Raw genomic sequence first — 26,957 nt, forward strand, 5'->3', positions numbered from 1 at the left:
AAAAACTGTTTCCTGTGATGTCATTGTCCCTGCCCATTTCTGCACAGGGAAGGAACAGCACAGGATTTGTGGCCATTTTGTCTCTTCCAGCTGCAGCATGGAAACAGCACGCGGACTGCAGCCCCGCCGTGCATACCGGCGAAAGCTTCTGTTGCTGGTTGTCTTGATGCAGACCAAAAAAGGTGAGCAATTACTTATTGGAAAATGTGTGCTTAACTGCCTTGTTGTTGAAAGTGTTTGTTGATACAGTGTGCACTACAGTGCGATTGAGGCCATATCTTTTATTAATTATTGCCAATTTTCTACTGCAGACTGATTGAGCTTCCCGCCGCCACCGTCGGTACTGGGTCCATCCCCTTCTTACTGAAAGGGGGACCAAGGGGCATTTTGCAAGTCTGTTCCAGGATTTGAAAAAGTAAGCCAAGTATTGCACGTGAATAGGTTTGACGTTGCACAGAGAATAGTTATTTAATTTTGGCCGCTCTCTCTTTCTCTCTCTCTGCAGCTATCCGGAGAAGTTCATTGCATTCTGTCGGCTGCCCATGGAGGCCTTTGAGCGCCTTCTGGAGCTGGTGCGCTGGGACCTGACATACCAAGATACGCGGATGAGGAAGGCGATCACTGCAGAAGAAAGGCTGCTCATCACCCTTCGGTATGTAACCTTTGTTATCCTATCACTGATGTTAATTCTGTCATGTATTTTTCGAATGCACACCATAGACATCTGTATAGGACTGCGCATTTATATGCAATCCTATCTCAGCGGCTATATTAATTAATCTAGCCCAAGACTCCATTGTGAAATTCACGCCCAGCGTGCAGGAGTTGTAAAGTCGTTCGTTATCCTAATGTGCGTGGGTGTGATTATTCTCGCCCCATCCATGCATAAATACTAGAGATGAGCGAACGTACTCGTAACGAGTACTTACGCACCCGAGTACCGCCATTTTCGAGTACCTCAGTACTCGGGCGTAAAGATTCGGGGGGCGCCGGGGGGCGGGGAGAGGCGCGGCGGTGCGGGGGGGAGCAGCGGGGAACAGGGGGGAGCCCTCTCTCTCTCCCTCTCCCCCCCACTTCCCACTGCTACCCCCCGTGCCGCCACGGCGCCCCCCGAATCTTTACGCGCGAGTACTGCTGTACTCGAAAATGGCGGTGCTCGGGTGCGTAAGTACTCGTAACGAGTACGTTCGCTCATCTCTAATAAATACCCCATGCTTAACCGTTTCCAACCCTATGTCATGTCTGTCCCGACATCATCCTTTGTCTCCACTGCTCCGATGTTGATACAGACCACGCACTTCCGTACAGGAGTGCATCAGCACCCAATCATCAAACACTTTGGGTGCAGGTGCACTCCTGCACTGATCCTCTTCCAGTACCCCCGAGGAGAAGGCAGAAAAGGTTTTTTACCCTTCCTGCCCACGCCTATACACATTACGAAGTGATCATGAGCGAAATATATAGCTTATATCTTGCTGCTTGCAATAAAGGAGGCTGCCGGAGTTACCTCTTGCCACCATGGCCTCTTGAACGGCTTCCCTGCGATCCGGAACCCTTGGGAAAAGCAGTTTAACTGTTCGTTGTCTTTAACATTCTCTCTTCTGCCACCTAGCATGGCCATCAGGTTGACGCTGGTTGACTTCAGAAACCAATCGGCAGAAGAGAGAATGTTGAACTTACCGAACAAGTAAACTGCCTCTACCATCAGTGCGCTGCGCACCTGCACCCTCCGGACCCTTGTTCAGTTTATGAGGGATTAGGGAACATGTCTGTCTTTTCTCATTATCTCCCCCTATCTACTATAATGTTGTGGATGGGGAGAATGGATGAGGAAAAATGTAGAGCTTGTAAAGTGTAAATCCAACATCCCAAATGCTACCTCCTGCTGCAATGCAGATCTTATTTCTGTGCCACAAATTCTACCACGTTCTCCTATAAATTGCGTGAAGAGTGCAACAAGTGAATACTGTGTATATTTAAGTGTTGTGACAATGTAGGTCTTGTGAGTGTACTAACATATATTTTTCTTCTCTGCTTCTTTTCAGCTTTCTGGCCACAGGAAAGAGCTATGCATCCCTGCATCTCCAATTTCGAGTTGGTAAGTCTACCAACACCGAAATTGTGAGGTGCACATGCAGCGCCATCTGGCAGAAGTTGCAGCCCATTGTGATGCCTTCACCATCCAAGGACACTTGGCAACGTGTCGCAGCAGGCTTTCAAACTGTTGCCAAATTTCCACACTGCCTAGGCGCGGTTGATGGCAAACATGTTCGTGTGCTTCAGCCAGCGCACTCAGGCTTCAAGTTTTATAACTACAAAAAATATTTTTCGGTAGTCCTGATGGCGGTGGCTGATGCACATTGCAAATTTGTTTGCATCGACGTCGGTGCCTATGGCAGCACTGGAGATTCTCGGGTGCTGCGAACTTCACAGATTGGGATGCAAATTCTCCGAGATGGCGTTACGCTCCCAGCCCCCCAACCTTTTCCGGGAACCACACATCCAGTCCCTTTTGTGATGGTATCGCATGAGGCTTTCCCTTTAATGCCAAACCTGCTGCGCCCATACCCCCGAAGAGGACTGAATGCCCGGAAAAGGATTTTTAATTATACGCTGAGCCGGGCACGTCGAGTGGTTGAGTGTGCCTTCGGGATTATGGTAAGTCAGTGGAGGGTTTTAGGGACTACCCTGATGGTAGACCCTAACACAGTTGATGACCTTGTCAAGGCATGTTGTGTTCTTCACAACTATCTCCGGGAATATCGCCCCGAGGTAGATGTGGAAGAACTCGAACCTGCCTTTGACACGGTCATCAACTGGGGTGCAGGTCTCCCGGCGGCTACCGCTTTGCAGGTACGCGAACACTTCACTGACTATTTCCTTAGTCCCGAAGGCACCGTGCCATGGCAGTTCTCCTGTGTCGGTGGTGTGCAGCCCTAACTGCAGCGTGATCCCCCGGCGACCAACTCCAAAAGGACGCAGAAGACTACATTGCAAAACAAAATGTCTTTATTTATGCAACATCAAAAACGCTCCACCACATGTTCCAAAGTGTTCACAGCAGTTTTAAATATTGTTCACATAACAGTTAAATATAAGTAAAAGAAAAAAAATTAAAAAACTCGTCTTCCTTTTTTCGCCGAAAACAATGTGTGAAAGTTACATTAAAATTGGGAAATTCGAAACTCAATGTGGAGTAGAACTACAAGTATTCTCAACACTGCTTGTGTATAGGTTTGTAAACGTATGCTTGGTAAGCGCATAAATATGTAACCATGCAAACTGCATGAATTGAAATAGAAATATTTTAAAACAGTGGTCCGCATACAAATGCAGGACATTGCACCACAACCTCAGGAGACATCCGGCGCGCACCAGGAGGGCATGAATTCTCCAGCTCTGAGTCCTTTTTTTCAACAATTTTTTTAGGTTCAATTTAGACCGAATGTGTCGGTTGGTTTGCGTGCAAGCATGTAGTACACATACACATACATATTAATAAAAGAAATGTTCGTGGCAAATTGCTTAAAGAAATGTGCTTCAGTACATTTCATTTCTTTTAATTTTTGCAAAAATTTTGGGAATTGTTACATTTGCTAGTCCACATCCAACTGAAATTATAGCTGCCTATCAAGTGAGGAATGCGGTGTTGGTTTAGAAACGTTTCATTCCAAAATGGAAAACTACAATTCCATAATTTTTGCAAAGAGGAAGCCACCTATAATAGCCCCTGAAACAGTAGCCATATGGCACGTGATGACAGTAGTTTCTTGTGAAGCGCTGCGTTCTTGTATGTTGCACGGCAATCCACTACCGAATTAGCTTTCGCCTAACTTGACGGAGAGACCGCAAGCAAAAATACTGATGGGAAAAGGCCTGCATAATGCCCCTATTGACAGCAACTTTTTTTTTTTCTTCATGTTGTCAGACCTCAAATGTTTGGTAAATTTGAGAGAACATGAACATACACATAAAAAAAAATTAAAATAAAAAAAGGGACATTGACCACAAGAAGTTTGTAACCCCAACCTAGGAGGACAGTCAGCCAGGTAATAAAAAAAGGCACAAGGAAAAACACATTCCTTCGTGTTCAGTTATTGAAATTATAGCTGCCTATCAAGTGAGGAATGCGGTGTTGGTTTAGAAACGTTTCATTCCAAAATGGAAAACTACAATTCCATAATTTTTGCAAAGAGGAAGCCACCTATAATAGCCCCTGAAACAGTAGCCATATGGCACGTGATGATAGTAGTTTCTTGTGAAGCGCTGCGTTTTTGTATGTTGCACGGCAATCCACTGCCGAATTAGCTTTCGCCTAACTTGACGGAGAGACCGCAAGCAAAAATACTGATGGGAACAGGCCTGCATAATGCCCCTGTTCACAGCAGTATTTTTTTTTTATTTTTCATGTTGTCAGACCTGAAATGTTTGGTAAATTTGAGAGAACATGAACATACACATAAAAAAAAATTAAAATAAAAAAAGGGACTTTGACCACGAGAAGTTTGTAACCCCAACCTAGGAGGACAGCCAGCCAGGTAATAAAAAAAAGGTACAAGGAAAAACACGTTCCTTCGCGTTCAGTTACACCACTATTGGAGCATTTCACAGTCATGCAACTGAAGGGAAGGAATGTGTCAGCATTGTCTATATAGCAGCAGAGCAGTAAGTAGCCGGCAGTGATCGATTGTACAAATTTGTCCCCAATCTTTCTCATGCCCCATTGAATTTCTGGGGCACCCGGCAACCCCATGCAGTGTCCCAGAAGGCTACAGCAGTATGGAAGATGCTATTTCCAGTGGTTGCGGTCACAACATTGCAGTGATCCCCCTGCAACTGTCGTGATCACTGCAATGTCGTATAACTCATGAACAACCCTTCTCCACTACCTGATTGAGAACTGGATGGTGGCGAGTACAAGACAGAGGTAGTGTGTTGCAATGTTTGATGCAAACGGCTGCTCATCATTGACAGAAACGACTGTTGGGAAGGGGACCCGCCTGTCACCGTGTCGGTGTAGCCACTGTCTTGAGAGACAAACTGAATGGGGTATCCCGGCGTCCTAGAAACCCTGCCCGGTTGGTCAGGGAAAGATTGGGGTGGAGGCAACATGCGGGTAGACGGCGGCACAGCAAAGGCCGCATTTTTCATAGCCTTAATTATGTCGCAGCTGTCGGCAATGGGCCTTGGAGTCGCAAAAACCTCAAGAACTGCGTAAATTACTGGTGCAATACCCCACTGACGCTCCGATGTTAGTTCAAGAATGCGTGCCACCACGGCGGCACCCATCGTGTCCCACTGATCCTCGGTGTCAGCGCGGCACAACATCGCCAGCACTTCTTGTGCGGCATCCGGTTGATAATTTTTCTGCCGCGGTCGAGCTGCAACTCGACCACTCGGAACTGACCTCCCTGCTACTCCCTGCTCTGCTGCCAGTACTGCTGCTACGCGAGACATTTTAATCCGCCACTTCTGGTGTAACAGAAATGGGGTCCAAATCTGGCGTGCTCAGCTGGCTGTCATCCAAGGTTGGGGTACCTTCTCGTGGTTCAGCTTCCTGAGACTCCTGTTCCGCCTGGTCAATATCGCCTTGCGAACTCTGGACGCTCCCGGGTGCGCCGCCTTGACGTTCCCGCTGGATCTGTGGAAGAAACAACAGTACAGTTTAGAGAGTTACAACCAAAACTACAAATTATGACACGAAAAGAAGGAAGCCAGATGTAAAATTAACCCTACGGACGCAATTCTCTACTGGTCCTGAGGAAGGCCAATGCGTCTTGGTGGGGACATTTCTTCTTGGACGGGGAAGAGCCACTTTTCTCGCAGTCCTTCTCGTGCTTTTTAGAACGATCCCGTACAGACCGCCAGCGATTCTTCAAATCTTTAACTGCAAAATAAATATTGCGTTGAAATACAATTTTATCCATCTCCCGTTGTAATAAAGAGTGTGGTTAAATCAAGGACATCGTTACTACATCGAACAAATGACACACAAAACCTGGCAAATAGAAATGTCAACTTATGTATTTCACTTTAAACGGCAGCACTTGCAGAGTCCCAATCGGGATACATTCCGGAACAGACCGCTAGCTAGGCGTCCGCCTTTACGTCCCGGTCGCTGTAGCCCGGCTCGGCTGGGTCCCAAATTTGCGGCTTGCTTTCTACCTACAATGAAGAGAGAAAAGAAAATGTTACATTGCATTCCGAGTGGGAGGCAATGCTAGTGGCAGCTGGCAATTTACTCACCAACATTATCATTCTGGCGAGGTTTATCCCCATCCACTGGTACCACGCCATAGCACGGATTTAGTGAGGACTGTCCGATTGAAATTGACTTGTCGGCTGGAGATAGAGAATGGCCTGCAGGGAAAATTCAGAAAAAATTCCATTTAAGCGGATATAAGGACAACACTCACATGCAAAATAGTGCCATGCAACAGGGTGAGCAAAAAAAAAAAGAAAATGGCCACGCTATGACACAGGGGGAGCGATGCAAATGCGGAAAATGTGCGAGTAAACGGGGCCATGCCCATGCAAAGCAAGCCCATGCAACAGGGGGGGGGGGGGGCTGACAAAGGAGAAATTGCGCGAGTAAACGGGGGCTGCGCCTGTGCAAAGGAAGGCCATGCACCAGGGGGAGCGATGGAAGGGAGGAAATCCGCGACTACACTGAGGAGCGATGCAAAAAAGCAGGAGAGTGCAAACATGCAATAGTGCGGCATGCTGCAACTGGAGCCCAAAAAACTTTGTGGTGGGGGGGGGGGAGGTGAGGGGGGTTGGCGCGCCACGAAGATGGGGATGTTGTACATTACCTTATTCGGCCGTGGTAGAAGATTGTGGTGATGCTGCCGCCGCTGCTGGTGGTGGTTCCACTGCCAGTGGTGGTAGTGGTGGTGGGCCAGCTGGTGGTAGTTGTGCCGCTGCTGGTGGTGGGCAAGCTGCTGGTGCCGCTAGGGGTTGTGGTGCCGCCGCTGCTGGCGGTGGTGACGGTGGTGGTAGTGGTGGTGGGCCAGCTGCTGGTGCCGCTGGGGGTTGTGGTTCCGCTGCCGGTGGTGGTAGTGGGCAAGCTGCTGGTGCCGCTCGGGGTTGTGGTGTCGCCGCTGCTGGCGGCGGTTTTCCCGCCACTGGTGGTGGTGCCGGTGGTGGTAGTGGTGGTGGGCAAGCTGCTAGTGCCACTAGGGGTTGTGGTGCCGCCGCCGGTGGTGGTGGTGGGCAAGCTGCTGGTGCCGCTAGGGGTTTTGGTGCCGCCCCCGGTGGTGGTGGTGGTGGGTAAGCTGCTGGTGCCGCTAGGGGTTGTGGTGCCGCTGCCGGTGGTGGTGGGCAAGCTGTTGGTGCCGCTAGGGGTTGTGGTGCCGCCGCTGCTGGCGGTGGTGGTAGTGGTGGTGGGCCAGCTGGTGGTCCCGCTGGGGGTTGTGGTTCCACTGGGGGTGGTGCTGCTGCCGCTGCTGGCGGTGGTTTTCCCGCCACTGGCGGGGTGGGGATGTACCCGCCTCTGCCGGTGTATTTCCCGCGGCGGGCGGTGGTGTCTCTACCGGTGGTGGTGGTAGTGGTGCCGATGGGGGTGGTGGTGCCGCTGGGGGTGGTGCTGCCGGAGGAGCTCCCTGCTTCCTCGCTGCACGATGTCCAGGCTGAAATGGCGCCAAGCTCCTAAAATGGCCGCTATACCACTTCCTGTGAACAAACTTTATTGCCTCTCTTTTCTCATGCGAACAATCTGCTACAGAACTGCTTGAAAAAAACGCGACAAAAAAAGCAATTGCGGATTTTATAGCGGTTTTAGCTGCGTTCATGGGGGCCTATGGAAAAAAAAGCGCTGCGGAAAGGTCGAAAGAATGGACATGCTGCATCTTTGAAAACCGCGCCGCAGTTGCATATCCGCACTCTGCGGAAAAATATACGCCGTGTGAGAACAGTATTTTGGCCAAACACATTTGCACTGCATTGCACTGCAAACGCAACGGAATGGCCGCAATGCGGATATGCAACGGCAAACCGCAGCAAATAAGCTGCAAATCCGCCCTGTGTGAACCCAGTCTAAGGGACCATTTAGATGAACCAATGTCTTGTTTGTATGAGCAAATGACGTCAGAATTTGCTTGTTATTCAAGCATATACATAATTGGCTCATTCAAACGAGAAATTGTTCAGTCATTCATATTCGCTGTAAAAGTGAACAAGAACAACTGAACAATCGCTTTTTAACCCCTTAGTGACGGAGCTTTTTTGCTTTTTTCCATTTTTGTTTTTTCCTACTCCCTTTTAAAAAATCGTAGCTCCTTTATTTATCCATCGACGTAGCTGTATGTGGGCTTGTTTTTTGCGGGATGAGTTGTATTTTTCAATGGCACTATTTATTGTACCATATAATTTACTAAAAAACGTTTAAAAAATTCTAAGCGGAGAGAAATGGAAAAAAAACGACATTCCACCATTTTTCGGTGCGTCCTGTTTCTACAGCGCACAAACTGCAACAAAAATGACCTGATATTTTTATTCGATGGGTCAGTACGATTACTACGATACCAAACTTGTATAGTATTTTTTTTGCTGTAGTACTTTTATTTTTTTTTTAAGATATTTAATTTTTTTCAATTATTTTGTGCAGTCATTTTGTGCATGCAATAACTTTTTAATTTTTTCGTCGATGTAGTTGAGCAAGGGCTCATTTTTTGCAGGATGTCCTGAAGTTTCCGATAGTATCAATTTGGCATACATACGACTTTTTGATCGCTTTTTATTGCGTTTTTTCTGGGAGACAGGGTAACTAAAAAAGTGTATTTCTGGCGTTCTTTTTTTTTTTTCAGACGACGTTCACTGTGCAGGAAAAATAATGTGCTACTTTGATAGATCGGACTTTTACGGACTTTTACGGATATCAAATACATATTTTTATTTTATGATTTCTTTTTTTAATAATAGATATGGCAAAAGGGGGGTGATTTAAACTTTTATAACTTTTTTTTTTTTAACAATTAAAAAAAAACTTTATAGATTTTTTTTTACATTACTTTGAAGTCCCCCTAGGGGACTTTAACATGCAATGCTTTGATTGCTCCTGCAGTATAAAGTAATGCTATAGCATTACGTCATACTGCTTTTTGAAGGCAGTCTATCAAGCCACCCTGTGTGGATGGCTTGATAGGCAGTCTGTTAAGGCAGCCCTGGGGCCAGTCATTAGGCCCCCGGCTGCCATGACACCTGCACGTCTCCCCGATCTCACCGCGGGGGGGCCGTGCGGGACCCCAGAACAGCATTCGGGGGATTTAAATGCCGCTGTCAGAATTGACAGCGGCATTTAAAGGGTTAATAGCCGTGATCGGCCGAGCGCAGCTATTGCCTGCGAGTGTCAGCTGTAATAAACAGCTGACGCCCGCGCTGTATAGAGGGAGATAGCGCCGCTACCTCCCTCCATACACGTCCTGCAACAGCAGGACGTAGTTTTACGATACGGCCGTCACTATGGGGTTAAACAAATAGTAAGTGAATGAGCCAACAATGAATTTTATGCCTGCAGAAGATGACCGCTCAACGAAAAGTGAACGCTTACACTAGGGAACAAGAGAAAAAAAATTTCACGGTGCCTGGAATTTTAGACCTTATACTGAGTATATTTGTGCCGCTGATTTCGAAAATCCCATCCATTTTGATGTAGGAGCTCTAGTTTTTGAGATATTCCTGATGTCGTTATCTATTTTTGTTACATTTCCTTTATTTTTCCACCAGCTGGAACGTGTTTAGGCTACAAATGTAAAACATTTCCTGCGATGACCATGGAGAAGATAAAAGCAGGTAAAGAGGGCTGTAAAAATTAAAAAGCTGTAAACTCTGATATGCAGATGACACCACCCTGCTTGTGGAAAGTGAAAGGGACCTGGAATACCTTATTCAACGAGAGCAAAAGGAAAGCGAAAGCATGGGACGGTACCTCAACAGCAAGAAAACTAAAGTCATGACCACAGTAAGCAACGGTACAGTGAACATAAAGATTAACAACGAAGAAGTCAATTCGGTCCAAGATTTCATCTTCCTTGGATCCAAAATCAATTGCAATGGGCAATCTGGACCTGAGATCAAGAGACGGATTACACTTGGTAGGAATGCAATGCAAGGAATGGAAGAGATCTGGAAAAGCAAGGACATTAGCATTGCAACAAAAACCAGACTGGTCAATGCAATCATCTTTCCCATAACTACGTATGGTTGCGAAAGTTATGCTACGGATATCTTGGACTGCCATGATAACAAACAAGGTAGCGTTAGATGGGTTAGATCGTCAAACCGAAAATATCACTAGAGGGCAAAAACATCAAACATGTCTCTCTTTTTTTGGCCGTTTGAGGTGTGTGAACTCACTGGAAACAGTATTGATGCTTGGCAAGGTCAGTGGAAAGAGAAGGTCAGGACGACAAAGAACAAGATGGCTAGATATAATCAAGGCCACCGCCAACATGTCAATCGCGCAACTGAAAGAAGTGGTGAAAGACAGGAATGCGTGGAGAACATTGACCTATAAAGTGACTGATGGTCAGATGCGATTGAATGAATAATCATTATCAAACTCCGGTGACTTTATGGAGAATACGCTCACTTCTGTTCCTGAACACTTGGATGTAACATGAGCATCAGATTGCAGGACCTGCAGTCATTGTGGATGGATCTCCAGATTGTCTTGGTAATGTAGGTAATGAACAGGGTGAACGATTTCACCAGGAAATAAGGACCATGGAAGAACAGGACTACAGACAATGAAATACGTATATTATGGCGGACTACTGTTGTAACATCCAGCACGAATATTCAGGAACATATCACAGGAAATCACAGAAATGTAGTTTTATCGACATTTCAATGAAGAAACTTGTTTTATTCGTGTTCTGGGCTTCTTGGGATTTATCTTTGTACATTTAGTCATTGATTGGCCATCATCACATGTATATTACAATATGTGTACATCTATACATTTGTATGGACATACGTCATATCTTTAAAAGCAGACCTGATGAAGAAAAACTAAGGTCATTTTCAGAATGACCCCAAAATATCCCAATAAAGTTCTAACTAAAGATGAGCGAACCTACTCGTTTCGAGTAATTACTCGATCGAGCACCGTGATTTTCGAGTACTTCCGTACACGGGTGAAAAGATTCGTGGGGCAGCGGGGGCAGGGGGAGGCGTGGCGGAGCGGGGGTAGCAGCGGGGAACAGGGGGGAGCCCTCTCTCTCTCCCTCTCCCCCCACTCCCTGCTGCAACACCCCACTCACCCACGGCGCCCCCCGAATCTTTTCGCCCGAGTACAAAAGTACTCGAAAGTCGCGGCGCTCGGGCGGTAAAGGGGCGTGGCCAAGTAGGTTCGCTCATCTCTAGTTCTAACTAGAGATGAGCGAGCGCACTCGTCCGAGCTTGATACTCGTTCGAGTATTAGGGTGCTCGAGACGCTCGTTACTTGAGACGAGCACCACGCGGCACTTGACTCAATTACATTTCCTTCCCTGAGAAATTTGCGCTCTTTTCTGGCCAATAGAAACACAGGGAAGGCATTACAACTTCTTCCTGTGAGGTTCCAGCCCTATACCACCCCCCTGCAGTGAGTGGCTGGCGAGATCAAGTGACCCCCGAGTATTTAAATCAGCCCCGCCCGCGGCTGAACACAGACACACACTAAGAGAGATCAGGAAAAGTGCTGCTGCTTCTACTGCTATAGGGACAGTGTTAGCGTTTTCAAGAACCTCAACGGTCCTTCTTAAGGCCACAGCTCACCTAGTGCATTACTGTTGTGGCTGCTGTGAGCAGTTTTGCGCTTTTTTTTTAATGTATATTGGGCGTGCAGGCTACAGCGTTCTCAGGCTGCAGGCTGTACTTGAGTATAGGGGCAGTATTGGTCAGGCAGGGACAGTGGAAGTGTAGAAGCCTGTCTACAGGAACCCCAATGGTTCTTCTTAGGGCAACCTGTGACCGTGGGCATTTAACTCTGTGGTTGCTGGGAGTTGTAGTACCTCAGTATTCCACAGCAGAGCCTGCGTGCAGCCTTCATTTAAATATGTTTCTGTCCGCACTCTGCGTTGCGTCAGCTCAGTCTGCCTCTAAGTGTATGCCAAGAAACCACAAATTTTCTACGCTGCTCTGTGTTATACGCGTGCTGTCTGACAATTGCACGGTGTGTCAGACGCCCATAGATTGAAAGTGCAATACACACTGCATAGCCTCAGCCTGCATTGCCTAGAAAAAAAAGGAGATTTAAAAAAGAAATCCTTTTTACGGCTACCAGTGACCCAGTGCATTTGCCTGCGTGGCCTGTTGGACTTCATGTCCATCCAAACTGCATAGTGCGCAGCAAGGCCTAAATGCAGCCTTCATTTTAATATTTTTCTGTCCGCACTTTGCGTTGCGTCAGCTCAGTCTGCCTCTAAGTGTACGCCAAGAAACCACAAATTTTCTACGCCGCTCTGTGTTATACGCGTGCTGTCTGACATTTGCAGAGTGTGTCAGATGTCCATAGATTGAAAGTGCAATGCACACTGCATAGCCTCAGCCTGCATTGCCTAGAAAAATAAGGAGATTTAAAAAAGAAATCCTTTTTACGGCTACCGCTGATCCAGTGCATTTGCCTGCGTGGCCTGTGGGACTTCACGTCCATCCAAACTGCATAGTGCACAGCAAGGCCTGCGTGCAACCTTCATTTAAATATTTTTTCTGTCCGCACTTTGCATTGCGTCAGCTTAGTCTGCCTCTAAGTGTATGCCAAGAAACCACAAATTTTCTACGCCGCTCTGTGTTATACGCGTGCTGTCTGACAATTGCACGGTGTGTCAGACGCCCATAGATTGAAAGTGCAATACACACTGCATAGCCTCAGCCTGCATTGGCTTGAAAAAAAAAGGAGATTTAAAAAAGAAATCCTTTTTACGGCTACCGGTGACCCAGTGCATTTGCCTGCGTGGCCTGTGGGACTTCATGTCCATCCAAACTGCATAGTGCACAGCAAGGCCTAAGTGCAGCCTTCATTTAAATATTTTTCTGTCCGAACTTTGCGTTACGTCAACTCAGTCTGCCTCTAAGTGTACGCCAAGAAACCACAAATTTTCTACGCCGCTCTGTGTTATACGCGTGCTGTCTGACAATTGCATGGTGTGTCAGACTCCCATACATTGAAAGTGCAATACACACTGCATAGCCTCAGCCTGCATTGGCTAGAAAAAAAAAGGAGATTTAAAAAAGAAATCCTTTTTACGGCTACCGGTGACCCAGTGCATTTGTCTGCGTGGCCTGTGGGACTTCACGTCCATCCAAACTGCATAGTGCACAGCAAGGCCTAAGTGCAGCCTTCATTTAAATATTTTTCTGTCCGAACTTTGCGTTACGTCAACTCAGTCTGCATCTAAGTGTACGCCAAGAAACCACAAATTTTCTACGCCGCTCTGTGTTATACGCGTGCTGTCTGACAATTGCACGGTGTGTCAGACTCCCATACATTGAAAGTGCAATACACACTGCATAGCCTCAGCCTGCATTGCCTGTAAAAAAAAGATTTAAAAAAGAAATCCTTTTTACGGCTACCGGTGACCAAGTGCATTTACCTGCGTGGCTTGTGGGACTTCACGTCCATCCAAACTGCATAGTGCACAGCAAGGCCTAAGTGCAGCCTTCATTTAAATATTTTTCTGTCCGCACGTTGAGTTGTGTCAGCTCAGTCTGTCTCTAAGTGTACGCCAAGAAACCACAAATTTTCTAAGCCCCTCTGTGTTATACGCGTGCTGTCTGACAATTGCACGGTGTGTCAGACGCCCATAGATTGAAAGTGCAATACACACTGCATAGCCTCAGCCTGCATTGCCTAGAAAAAAAAGGCGATTTAAAATAGAAATCCCTTTTACGGCTACCAGTGACTCAGTGCATTTGCCTGCGTTGCCTGTGGGACTTCACGTCCCTCCAAACTGCATAGTGCACAGCAAGGCCTAAGTGCAGCCTTCATTTAAATATTTTTCTGTCCGCACTTTGCATTGCGTCAGCTCAGTCTGCCTCTAAGTGTACGCCAAGAAACCACAAATTTTCTACGCCGTTCTGTGTTATACGCGTGCTGTCTGACAATTGCACGGTGTGTCCGACAGCCATAGCTTGAAAGTGCAATACACACTGCATAGCCTCAGCCTGCATTGGCTCAAAAAAAAAAGGGAGATTTATAAAAGAAATCCTTTTTACGGCTACCGGTGACCCAGTGCATTTGTATACGTGGCCTGTGGGACTTCACGTCCATCCAAACTACATAGGGCACAGCAAGGCCTAAGTGCAGCTTTCATTTAAATATTTTTCTGTCCGCACTTTGCGTTGCGTCAGCTCAGTCTGCCTTTAAGTGTACGCCAAGAAACCACAAATTTTCTACGCTGCTCTGTGTTATACGCGTGCTGTCTGACAATTGCACGGTGTGTCAGACGCCTATAGATTGAAAGTGCAATACACACTGCATAGCTTCAGCCTGCATTGCCTAGAAAAAAAAGGCGATTTAAATTTAAAAAAAATCCCTTTTACGGCTACCGGTGACTCAGTGCATTTGCCTGCGTTGCCTGTGGGACTTCACGTCCATCCAAACTGCATAGTGCACAGCAAGGCCTAAGGGCAGCCTTCATTTAAATATTTTTCTGTCCGCACTTTGCGTTGCGTCAGCTCAGTCTGCCTCTAAGTGTACGCCAAGAAACCACAAATTTTCTACGCTGCTCTGTTATACGCGTGCGGTCTGACAATTGCACGGTGTGTCAGACGCCATAGATTGAAAGTGCAATACACACTGCATAGCCTCAGCCTGCATTGGCTCAAGAAAAAAGGCAGATTTATAAAAGAAATCCTTTTTATGTCTACCGGTGACCCAGTGCATTTGTCTGCGTGGCCTGTGGGACTTCACGTCCATCCAAACTGCATAGTGCTCTGTGTTATACACCTGCTGTCTGACAATTGCACGGTGTGTCAGACGCCCACACACTGCATAGCCTCAGCCTGCATTGCCTGGAAAAAAAAGATTTATAAAAGAAATCCTTTTTACGGCTACCGGTGACCCTAGTGCATTTGTCTGCGTGGCCTGTGGGACTTCACGTCCATCCAAACTGCATAGTGCACAGCAAGGCCTAAGTGCAGCCTTCATTTAAATATTTTTCTGTCCGCACGTTGAGTTGTGTCAGCTCAGTCTGCCTCTAAGTGTACGCCAAGAAACCACAAATTTTCTACGCCCCTCTGTGTTATACTCGTGCTCTCTGACAATTGCACAGTGTGTCAGATGTCCATAGAGTGAAAGTGCAATGCACACTGCATAGCCTCAGCCTGCATTGGCTAGAAAGAAAAGGAGATTTAAAAAGGAAATCCTTGACCAGGGTATGGCCGACTCACCAAGTATTAAATAAATCCATACCTCTTTTTTCGTTAATAAATCTCCGAACCACTTCTTCATTGGAATATTTTGGCCACAGCAGCCTTTATTAAACATACACAAAATAAACACCGTATCCATTAAACTATACGGGGAAGGAGGCCCTTGGAGTCCCATCCAATATAATAATAATACTAATAATAATAATACTAAGGGTCTGGCGTATAATAATCCATGAAACAAAACTGTACCTGGCTTCCAACCGTCACCCGGCTCGGATGCCCAAAAACCCCCTCTGGGAGGCAATCAACATATAAAATTGTAGGCCACCCGGGACCCCTTCCCTGGCCTGCTACCACCGCGCCAGACCCAACCAAAAACCATTAGGGTGATAATCACTCCAGGTGAGGCCGTCCCCACCGTAACTCCTTCCACCCAATATAAACTGCCTCCAAGGACCCCCCCCCCCCCCGCCTGCCACAGCCAGCTGCCATGACGTGGTAAATACCTATAAATTATATAATCACCAGCTTCACTCATATCTTCACATAAATATACTACCAGCCTAAACCAGTTAATATATATATTCACTTATTCAAAAGAAAATTTTTTTTTTATTTTTTTTTTTTTATATAAATATATTCTTCAACCTATCCACCAAAAATCGGGAGGGTGGGTGGGCTCTGAAAACGTTCAAAAAGATGGCGCTCCCGCCCAAAATGCCCCTTTTTATAACTAACCCCCCCCCCCCTGCAATTCCCTCCCCCCCTCTTTTCTCACTAACCAATCCCTTTAAACTGCTTCCTAACAATCACTCCCCTCACCTTTACAGTTAACCCTATCCTAACTTTCTTGTTCCCGGCAAACCCTGTCATGCAGGGCCTACACGTATATGCCCCTCGCGGCACGTTCCGGCCCTTTTCTTGACCAGGGTATGGCCGACTCACCAAGTATTAAATAAATCCATACCTCTTTTTTCGTTAATAAATCTCCGAACCACTTCTTCATTGGAATATTTTGGCCACAGCAGCCTTTATTAAACATACACAAAATAAACACCGTATCCATTAAACTATACGGGGAAGGAGGCCCTTGGAGTCCCATCCAATATAATAATAATACTAATAATAATAATACTAAGGGTCTGGCGTATAATAATCCATGAAACAAAACTGTACCTGGCTTCCAACCGTCACCCGGCTCGGATGCCCAAAAACCCCCTCTGGGAGGCAATCAACATATAAAATTGTAGGCCACCCGGGACCCCTTCCCTGGCCTGCTACCACCGCGCCAGACCCAACCAAAAACCATTAGGGTGATAATCACTCCAGGTGAGGCCGTCCCCACCGTAACTCCTTCCACCCAATATAAACTGCCTCCAAGGACCCCCCCCCCCGCCTGCCACAGCCAGCACGACTTACCCCCTAAGTCTGCGCAGCCCTCCATACCATCAACGCCCTTTCTATCCCTTCTTGTATACGCAATGACCACATATCCAAGCCGACGTCATTTAAATGTACGCCGTCCTCTAACCAGTACCCCCCTACCCCACCTTCCAAAATCTCATGTCTAACTTTAACCCCTCCATTTCTAACCACAAAAGCTGAAATGTGTCTATTTATTTTTATTCTTGCTTTGTTAATTTTTAGAACTGATCTGGCCATCCTCCATGACTTTCTGGGCAAGATTTCGGACCACACAATTACCATGGCTGGGAATGCCCTGCGGAGCCGCAGAAAGTCATGTTGGATGTCCCGCCTAACCTCTCTGGCTGGACGCCCCCCAAGGTCATTACCCCCTGCGTGTATTACCAGCACGTCTGGGGCCCTATCCAGCTCTGCATAGGACGTGATTTCTGGTATGACCCTTCCCCACATCATACCCCGAGTACCCATCCAACGGATTATGGCCTCCCTTCTGGAAAAACCCAGCTGTCTTCCTTCTGGTCTAACCTGCGCCCGCTCAGCTGCCCAAAACACAAAAGAGTGCCCTAATATCCACACGAGCGCCGGGCTTCCCTCTGTCAAGAAACACAATGAAAAAGGAACAAAAAAGAGGGAAAACAAAATTGGGGGCGTTAAGCAGGATAACTTTACATATGATCATCATAATGCAATCCATAACATAGGGTTTTTTTTTTTTTTTTTTTTTTTTTTTTTTTTTTTATATATACTATATCTCTACGTATTATACATTCCCAAACCATCCTTCCGGCCTGACGTACAGCCGGTATCTATTGGATCTCCATCTGCCAATTTTTTGTAACACTCCCGGGCTCAGGCCTCGCTCGTATGCCTCCGTAGCTGCCCCTATTCGGAACGAATGCGAAGAAAATCCCATCCGCTCCATGCCCAATTCATGCAACGCTTTTCCCAGCATTGCGCCAAATTGAAACTTAGATACAAAAGACCCGTCCCTATGCTGGAATAGAGGACCCTGGTCGCCCGGCACTTTTTCCATCAGACTAATGAAACACGTTACGGGGCACATCCTAGCACCCGACACTCTACCCAATACAATCCTCTTCCCTTTTCGCGTCTGATCTGTTTTAGAGTGTGTCAGCCAAATAACAACAGTATCTTCACTCAAACTGACGTCTGTCCTTTGTAAACCGCCAGCAGTCGTTTTACTAGGTGACACCAGCTCGCTAATACGAAACGCCCCAAAAAATGCAAACGAAAAAACCGATTGAAATAGCGCGACTTCCGAATCATCCGAACAAACGTCTTCCAATATCCTACCAATCCTTTCTAACATGGAAAAAGAAATTGGCCTCCTCCTATCCTTCACCCTCCTCCCTTTCTTGAAACCCTTCAAAGTCTGGGATATAATAAAGCGCTTTGTAATATCCTCCGTACCCCTAAGTTTGAAGCCAAATGCTAAACCCGCCATTAATCTGTCGATCTTGGCCACCGACCAATTAGCACCATGCGCCTCACTTATCAATAACAACAACGCCCCTACCTGGTCCTCCTCAGAATATACCTCCCCTATATTCTCAATCCACTGCATCCATTCTCCCCAGGCTGCCTCATAAGCTTTCAATGTGCCGGCCGCCAGCGACCCCCGGATCAGGTGCTCCGCCGCACGTCGACCAATCGCCAAAGTTCTGGAGGGCACAGCCGTCCTTCCGTATCCGCCTCTGGCACCAGGGTCCGAAAGCGCTCCCACTGAAAGCGAGAGAGTGAGTCAGCTATGCAGTTTTTTACCCCAGGAACGTGTTCAGCCACAAACCAAGCGTTCAATGTTAACCCTGACAGAACCAATTGCCGCAACAAATCAATAACCGGAGCCGAAGACGCCGATCCCTTATTAATGGCCTGCACTACCCCCAGGTTATCGCAACCAAAAATCACTTTTTTGTTTCTAAAAAATTCACCCCAAATAACTACCGCAGCCACAATCGGAAACAACTCAAGCAACGTTAGGTTTTTTGTTAAACCCGCCGTCACCCACTCCTCTGGCCAAGCTTCCGCACACCACTGACCCCTGAAAAACGCGCCAAAACCGGCGCTTCCCGCTGCATCAGTGAACAACTCACATACTGCACTATCGACCACTTCCTCAATCACCATGGTCCTCCCGTTGTACTTCTCCAGAAAGGACAACCAAACCTCCAAATCAGCCTTCAAACTCTTTGACACCCTTATAAAATGGTGAGGCTTTTTAACCCCTGCTGTTGCTCGTGCCATTCTTCTACCAAATATTCTTCCCATGGGCATAATTCTCCCGGCAAAGTTTAACTTTCCTAACAATGACTGCAACCGCTGCAATGTAATCTTTTTCCCTGCCTTTGCCTTCTGCAATTCCTCCCTTAAGACCTCTAACTTTTCCGTGGGTAACCTAAATTCCATTGCTTCGGTATCAATTGTAATCCCTAGAAAACTTAAAGATTTCGTTGGCCCTTCCGTCTTTTCAGGAGCCAATGGGACGCCAAAATGATCGGCCACCCATTGAACCGTTGCTAACAAATTGCCACACATGGGCGAATCTGCCTCGCCAATGCATAAAAAATCATCCAAATAATGGATAATAGAACGCGCCCCTGACACCTCATGCATCACCCATTCCAAAAATGTGCTGAACATCTCAAAATACGCACAAGAAATAGAACAACCCATGGGCAAGCATCTGTCAACGTAATACTGCCCTTCCCAAAAACACCCCAGCAGTTTGCAACTTTCCGGATGAACCGGCAGCAAACGAAAAGCCGATTCGATGTCGGTCTTGGCCAACAAAGCTCCCTTACCGAACTTTTGAACCCACTTAACCGCTGTGTCAAATGAGGTATAATCCACCGAACACAGCTCGGGGTCAATCCCATCATTGACCGAGGCCCCTTTTGGATAGGAGAGATGCTGAATAAGCCGAAACTTGTTCGGCTCTTTTTTCGGCACCACCCCAAGCGGTGACACAATCAAATCGTCCCATGGTGGAGCTAAAAAGGGGCCCGCCATTCTCCCTAATCGTACCTCTTTCTCCAACTTTTCTTTTACCACCTCCTTGTGCAACAACGCTGACTTCAGGTTCCTTAACGTAACAGGAACTACATGCCCCGGAGGGGGAATACGAAAACCAACATCAAAACCATCAAACAATAAAGAACTTTTCTCCCGGTTCCCATATCTACTTAGATAAGGGGCCATCCTTTGTAGCATCACCGGCGTCATCCCTTTTTCCACCACTACCGGCACCTCTGGCCTTGTCTCTTTTAAAACAACGCGCTGCTCCGTGCGACACTCCGTCGCAAACTGAGCAGACGTGCTTGAATCGACAGGTGGCCCCAAACTTACATCTCCCCTCATTAAATGCCCAACACACGCCGGGCTTCTTAACATTTTGTTGGCCCACCTGCTGTCCCGTTCCTCCCCCTGATCCAACGCCGGCCCCGCCGGCCCCACCTTGAAAAGGATGCCCGTACCTGACCGGGGCCATCACCCTTAACCAAAGACCAATGTCTTTATTATCCCACCGTATGCTTGGCCTGACCGCCTTTCGTTGACGAAACTGTTCGTCATAACGAAGCCATGTCTGCCCGCCATACGTGCGATACGCTTCCGCTATCGCATCCAAATAACAAAAAAGGCCCGAACAATTCTCCGGGGCTTTTTCGCCTATAACACTAGCCAAAATCGCAAAAGCTTGCAACCAGTTTTGAAACGTTTGCGGAATCAACCGCCACCGTTTCTTTTCTTCGTCCTCCTTCTTAGAATCAGTCCTTTTTCCTTTGTCCAAGTTAAACTTTTCCAAAGGTAAGAGGGAAAAAATCTCTACATATTCATCTCTCCAGATTTTCTCGCGAACCTCCTTCTTTAGATGGGCCCCTAGGGGCCCCTCAAAACAGACATAGACTTCACCCCTGGCCTTATCGTCCAGTTGGATCGCGTCCCCATCTTTCTCCGTCTGAATTCCTACCGTCACCCCCGACACCGCGGATCCTGTAGTCACCCCTTGACTCCCACCTACCGCGCCACTTCCTTGCGAAACACCTCTTGACCCTTCAGACAACCACGCCGCCACTGGCGATGCAACTGTCTGAGTCCCCAAACCCAGGCCCTGCTCACAGCGGACCAACATCTCCCTCATATTACCTAACAACGAGCGTAATTCTACTTCCCGCTGACCTCCACCTGCACTACCCCCGCTCCCCCCTAACATAAACTCCCCTCTCTCTCTAGGCAGATTAATATCATCAAAATTATAGCATTGTGTTAAACATTCATGCTCACCGGGCCGCATGGGCGCTGTGATCCCATCAGCCGTCATCCGCGGATCTGGTCGTCGTTCCTGCGCCCGACTTGCGCCAGCCGCCGTCTCGTCCCGCTGGTAGGGAAAAAGGCTCTCTCGCTGCCGTTGCTCCGGATCGTTTAACTGCTCCGGGCCCACTTGGCGCCCGTCCGGTAGTGGCACGAAGATGGCCGACCTGACCTGCCGACTACCTCCTGCCACCTCGCAATGCACTCCTGGAAATAAATCCCTGGGGCGCTCCGACAAGCTCCCCGTAGCCCTCGGCGGATCTTCCTGCTGATGAAACAATCCTGCTCCCTGCACCAAGTCCGAAACCTGGGGGCGCTCGGACGAGCTCCCCGTTGCCCTGGGCGGATTTTCAAAACGACGCACGGCTCCTACCGCGCTTCGACCTCTCTCTCGCTGCCTGGCCCCCCCCCCGGGCCGGCACTTCACCCTGGGGGGTAGCCGTGTCCTCTCCGTCTAAGATGGCGTCTGGCCGGGCAAGCCCCGCCCCCCGAGGAGAGCGAGACCTGCGGCCGGCCGTTGGACCCGGGCGTTGTCTTGGATTCCTCCTAGCCGGTCTGTCCCCAGCCACCCTGGCTGTGGGTGATGAGCGACCGGCCAGAGGGTCCCCGGAGGGGCTCCTAACCCTGCGCCGGGTCCTGGGCTCCGCCTCCTCGGCTATTAACCTAGCCGGAGGACGTGTCCTGCGCGCACGCGCGCGCCTTGCCGGGGCTCCGTCTCCGCTGGCTGCTGCCGGCTCACCTCTCTCCGCTCCTGTCATCTGAGCCTGCAGCCACCCCGGGGGATGATTCACCGCCGCTGCCCGGAGGATCGCTAAGGCTGCTTCCACCGCTGACATCCCGGTAACCTATTCCTCTCTGTACTCGGCGCTCGCTCCGCTACCGCTCTTCCCAGCTGGGTCCTCCGCAAGCACTAGCTCCGCTCCGCTGCCGCTAAAAATTTCTCTACCGTCTCTCACTTTCTCTGAACCGTTTCTCTCTCTCTTTAAACGTTCAAAAAGATGGCGCTCCCGCCCAAAATGCCCCTTTTTATAACTAACCCCCCCCCCCTGCAATTCCCCCCCCCCCCCCTCTTTTCTCACTAACCAATCCCTTTAAACTGCTTCCTAACAATCACTCCCCTCACCTTTACAGTTAACCCTATCCTAACTTTCTTGTTCCCGGCAAACCCTGTCATGCAGGGCCTACACGTATATGCCCCTCGCGGCACGTTCCGGCCCTTTTCTTTCACCGGCTACCGGTGACCCAGTGCATTTGCCTGCGTGGCCTGTGGGACTTCACGTCCATCCAAACTGCATAGTGCACAGCAAGGCCTAAGTGCAACCTTCATTTAAATATTTTTTCTGTCCGCACTTTGCATTGCGTCAGCTTAGTCTGCCTCTAAGTGTATGCCAAGAAACCACAAATTTTCTACGCCGCTCTGTGTTATACGCGTGCTGTCTGACAATTGCACGGTGTGTCAGACGCCCATAGATTGAAAGTGCAATACACACTGCATAGCCTCAGCCTGCATTGGCTTGAAAAAAAAGGAGATTTAAAAAAGAAATCCTTTTTACGGCTACCGGTGACCCAGTGCATTTGCCTGCGTGGCCTGTGGGACTTCATGTCCATCCAAACTGCATAGTGCACAGCAAGGCCTAAGTGCAGCCTTCATTTAAATATTTTTCTGTCCGAACTTTGCGTTACGTCAACTCAGTCTGCCTCTAAGTGTACGCCAAGAAACCACAAATTTTCTACGCCGCTCTGTGTTATACGCGTGCTGTCTGACAATTGCACGGTGTGTCAGACTCCCATACATTGAAAGTGCAATACACACTGCATAGCCTCAGCCTGCATTGGCTAGAAAAAAAAAGGAGATTTAAAAAAGAAATCCTTTTTACGGCTACCGGTGACCCAGTGCATTTGTCTGCGTGGCCTGTGGGACTTCACGTCCATCCAAACTGCATAGTGCACAGCAAGGCCTAAGTGCAGCCTTCATTTAAATATTTTTCTGTCTGAACTTTGCGTTACGTCAACTCAGTCTGCCTCTAAGTGTACGCCAAGAAACCACAAATTTTCTACGCCGCTCTGTGTTATACGCGTGCTGTCTGACAATTGCACGGTGTGTCAGACTCCCATACATTGAAAGTGCAATACACACTGCATAGCCTCAGCCTGCATTGCCTGGAAAAAAAAGATTTATAAAAGAAATCCTTTTTACGGCTACCGGTGACCCTAGTGCATTTGTCTGCGTGGCCTGTGGGACTTCACGTCCATCCAAACTGCATAGTGCACAGCAAGGCCTAAGTGCAGCCTTCATTTAAATATTTTTCTGTCCGCACTTTGCGTTGCGTCAGCTCAGTCTTCCTCTAAGTGTACGCCAAGAAACCACAAATTTTCTACGCCGCTCTGTGTTATACGCGTGCTGTCTGACAATTGCACGGTGTGTCAGACGCCCATGGATTGAAAGTGCAATACACACTGCATAGTCTCAGCCTGCATTGCCTAGAAAAAAAAGGCGATTTAAAATAGAAATCCTTTTAACGGCTACCGGTGACCCAGTGCATTTGCTTGCGTGGCCTGTGGGACTTCACGTTCATCCAAACTGCATAGTGCACAGCAAGGCCTAAGTGCAGCCTTCATTTAAATATTTTTCTGTCCGCACTTTGCATTGTGTCAGCTCAGTCTGCCTCTATGTGTATGCCAAGAAACCACAAATTTTCTACGCCGCTCTGTGTTATACACGTGCTGTCTGACAATTGCACGCTGTGTCAGACGCCCATACATTGAAAGTGCAATACACACTGCATAGCCTCAGCCTGCATTGCCTAGAAAAAAAAGGCGATTTAAATTAGAAATCCCTTTTACGGCTACCGGTGACTCAGTGCATTTGCCTGCGTTGCCTGTGGGACTTCACGTCCATCCAAACTGCATAGTGCACAGCAAGGCCTAAGTGCAGCCTTCATTTAAATATTTTTCTGTCCGCACTTTGCGTTGCGTCAGCTTAGTCTGCCTCTAAGTGTACGCCAAGAAACCACAAATTTTCTAAGCCGCTCTGTGTTATACGTTTCCTGTTTCACAATTTCACGGTGTGTCAGACGCCCATAGATTGAAAGTGCAATACACACTGCATAGCCTCAGCCTGCATTGCCTAGAAAAAAAGGAGATTTAAAAAAGAAATCCTTTTTACGGCTACCGGTGACCCAGTGCATTTGCCTGTGTGGCTTGAGGGACTTCACGTCCATCATAACTGCACAGTGCACAGCAAGGCCTAAGGGCAGCCTTCATTTAAATATTTTTCTATCCGCAATTTGCATTGCGTCAGCTCAGTCTGCCTCTAAGTGTACGCCAAGAAACCACAAATTTTCTACGCCGCTCTGTGTTATACGCGTGCTGTCTGGCAATTGCACGGTGTGTCCGATGGCCATAGCTTGAAACTGCAATACACACTGCATAGCCTCAGCCTGTATTGGCTCAAAAAAAAAGGCAGATTTATAAAAGAAATCCTTTTTACGGCTACCGGTGACGCAGTGCATTTGTCTGCGCGGCCTGTGGGACTTCACGTCCATCCAAACTGCATAGTGCACAACAAGGCCTAAGTGCAGCCTTCATTTAAATATTTTTCTGTCCGCACTTTGCGTTGCGTCAGCTCAGTCTGCCTCTAAGTGTACACCAAGAAACCACAAATTTTCTACGCCGCTCTGTGTTATACACCTGCTGTCTGACAATTGCACGGTGTGTCAGACGCCCATACATTGAAAGTGCAATACACACTGCATAGCCTCAGCCTGCATTGCCTGGAAAAAAAAGATATATAAAAGAAATCCTTTTTACGGCTACCGGTGACCCAGTGCATTTGCCTGTGTGGCTTGTGGGACTTCACGTCCATCCAAACTGCATAGTGCACAGCAAGGCCTAAGTGCAGCCTTCCTTTAAATATTTTTCTGTCCGCACTTTGCGTTGCGTCAGCTCAGTCTGCCTCTAAGTGTACGCCAAGAAACCACAAATTTTCTACGCCCCTCTGTCTTATACTCGTGCTGTCTGACAATTGCACGGTGTGTCAGACGCCCATAGATTGAAAGTGCAATACACACTTCATAGCCTCAGCCTGCATTGCCTAGAAAAAAAAGGAGATTTTAAAAAGAAATCCTTTTTACGGCTACCGGTGGCCCAGTGCATTTGCCTGTGTGGCTTGTGGGACTTCACGTCCATTCAAACTGCATAGTGCACAGCAAGGCCTAAGTGCAGCCTTCATTTAAATATTTTTCTGTCCGCACTTTGCGTTGCGTCAGCTCAGTCTGCCTCTAAGTGTACGCCAAGAAACCACAAATTTTCTACGCCGCTCTGTGTTATACGCGTGCTGTCTGGCAATTGCACGGTGTGTCAGTCGCCCATAGCTTGAAAGTGCAATACACACTGCATAGCCTCAGCCTGCATTGGCTCAAAAAAAAAGGCAGATTTATAAAAGAAATCCTTTTTACGGCTACCGGTGACACAGTGCATTTGTCTGCGCGGCCTGTGGGACTTCACGTCCATCCAAACTGCATAGTGCACAGCAAGGCCTAAGTGCAGCCTTCATTTAAATATTTTTCTGTCCGCACTTTGCGTTGCGTCAGCTCAGTCTGCCTCTAAGTGTACACCAAGAAACCACAAATTTTCAACGCCGCTCTGTGTTATACACCTGCTGTCTGACAATTGCAAGGTGTGTCAGACGCCCATACATTGAAAGTGCAATACACACTGCATAGCCTCAGCCTGCATTGCCTGGAAAAAAAAGATTTAAAAAAGAAATCCTTTTTACGGCTACCGGTGGCCCAGTGCATTTACCTGCGTGGCTTGTGGGACTTCACGTCCATCCAAACTGCATAGTGCACAGCAAGGCCTAAAGGCAGCCTTCATTTAAATATTTTTCTGTCCGCACGTTGAGTTGTGTCAGCTCAGTCTGTCTCTAAGTGTACGCCAAGAAACCACAAATTTTCTACGCCTCTCTGTGTTATACGCCTGCTGTCTGACAATTGCACGGTGTGTCAGACGCCCATACATTGAAAGTGCAATACACACTGCATAGCCTCAGCCTGCATTGGCTCAAATAAAAAGGCAGATTTATAAAAGAAATCCTTTTTACGGCTACCGGTGACCCAGTGCATTTGCCTGTGTGGCTTGTGGGACTTCACGTCCATCCAAACTGCATAGTGCACAGCAAGGCCTAAGTGCAGCCTTCATTTAAATATTTTTCTGTCCGCACTTTGCGTTGCGTCAGCTCAGTCTTCCTCTAAGTGTACGCCAAGAAACCACAAATTTTCTACGCCGCTCTGTGTTATACGCGTGCTGTCCGACAATTGCACGGTGTGTCAGACGCCCATGGATTGAAAGTGCAATACACACTGCATAGCCTCAGCCTGCATTGCCTAGAAAAAAAAGGCGATTTAAAATAGAAATCCTTTTTACGGCTACCGGTGACCCAGTGCATTTGCTTGCGTGGCCTGTGGGACTTCACGTCCATCAAACTGCATAGTGCACAGCAAGGCCTAAGTGCAGCCTTCATTTAAATATTTTTCTGTCCGCACTTTGCATTATGTCAGCTCAGTCTGCCTCTATGTGTACGCCAAGAAACCACAAATTTTCTACGCCGCTCTGTGTTATACACGTGCTGTCTGACAATTGCACGCTGTGTCAGACGCCCATACATTGAAAGTGCAATACACACTGCATAGCCTCAGCCTGCATTGCCTAGAAAAAAAAGGCGATTTAAATAAGAAATCCCTTTTACGGCTACCGGTGACTCAGTGCATTTGCCTGCGTTGCCTGTGGGACTTCACGTCCATCCAAACTGCATAGTGCACAGCAAGGCCTAAGTGCAGCCTTCAGTTAAA

The 26,957-nt window shown here is 47.8% G+C and overlaps 1 protein-coding gene across 1 annotated transcript; it reads left to right on the forward strand.

Annotated features, from left to right (window-relative positions):
• The first annotated feature begins 296 nt into the window (after positions 1 to 296).
• LOC136573012 (uncharacterized) lies at positions 297 to 3,096 on the forward strand. The gene is made up of 3 exons (XM_066574107.1): positions 297 to 415; positions 506 to 652; positions 2,046 to 3,096. Exons 2-3 carry the CDS (start codon positions 543 to 545, stop codon positions 2,938 to 2,940), a joined length of 1,005 nt encoding a protein of 334 aa, XP_066430204.1. The 5' UTR covers positions 297 to 415; positions 506 to 542; the 3' UTR covers positions 2,941 to 3,096.
• The last annotated feature ends 23,861 nt before the right edge of the window (positions 3,097 to 26,957 follow it).

Source organism: Eleutherodactylus coqui, chromosome 7 (genome assembly GCF_035609145.1).
Source record: "Eleutherodactylus coqui strain aEleCoq1 chromosome 7, aEleCoq1.hap1, whole genome shotgun sequence".
Taxonomy (NCBI): Eukaryota; Metazoa; Chordata; class Amphibia; order Anura; family Eleutherodactylidae; genus Eleutherodactylus; species Eleutherodactylus coqui.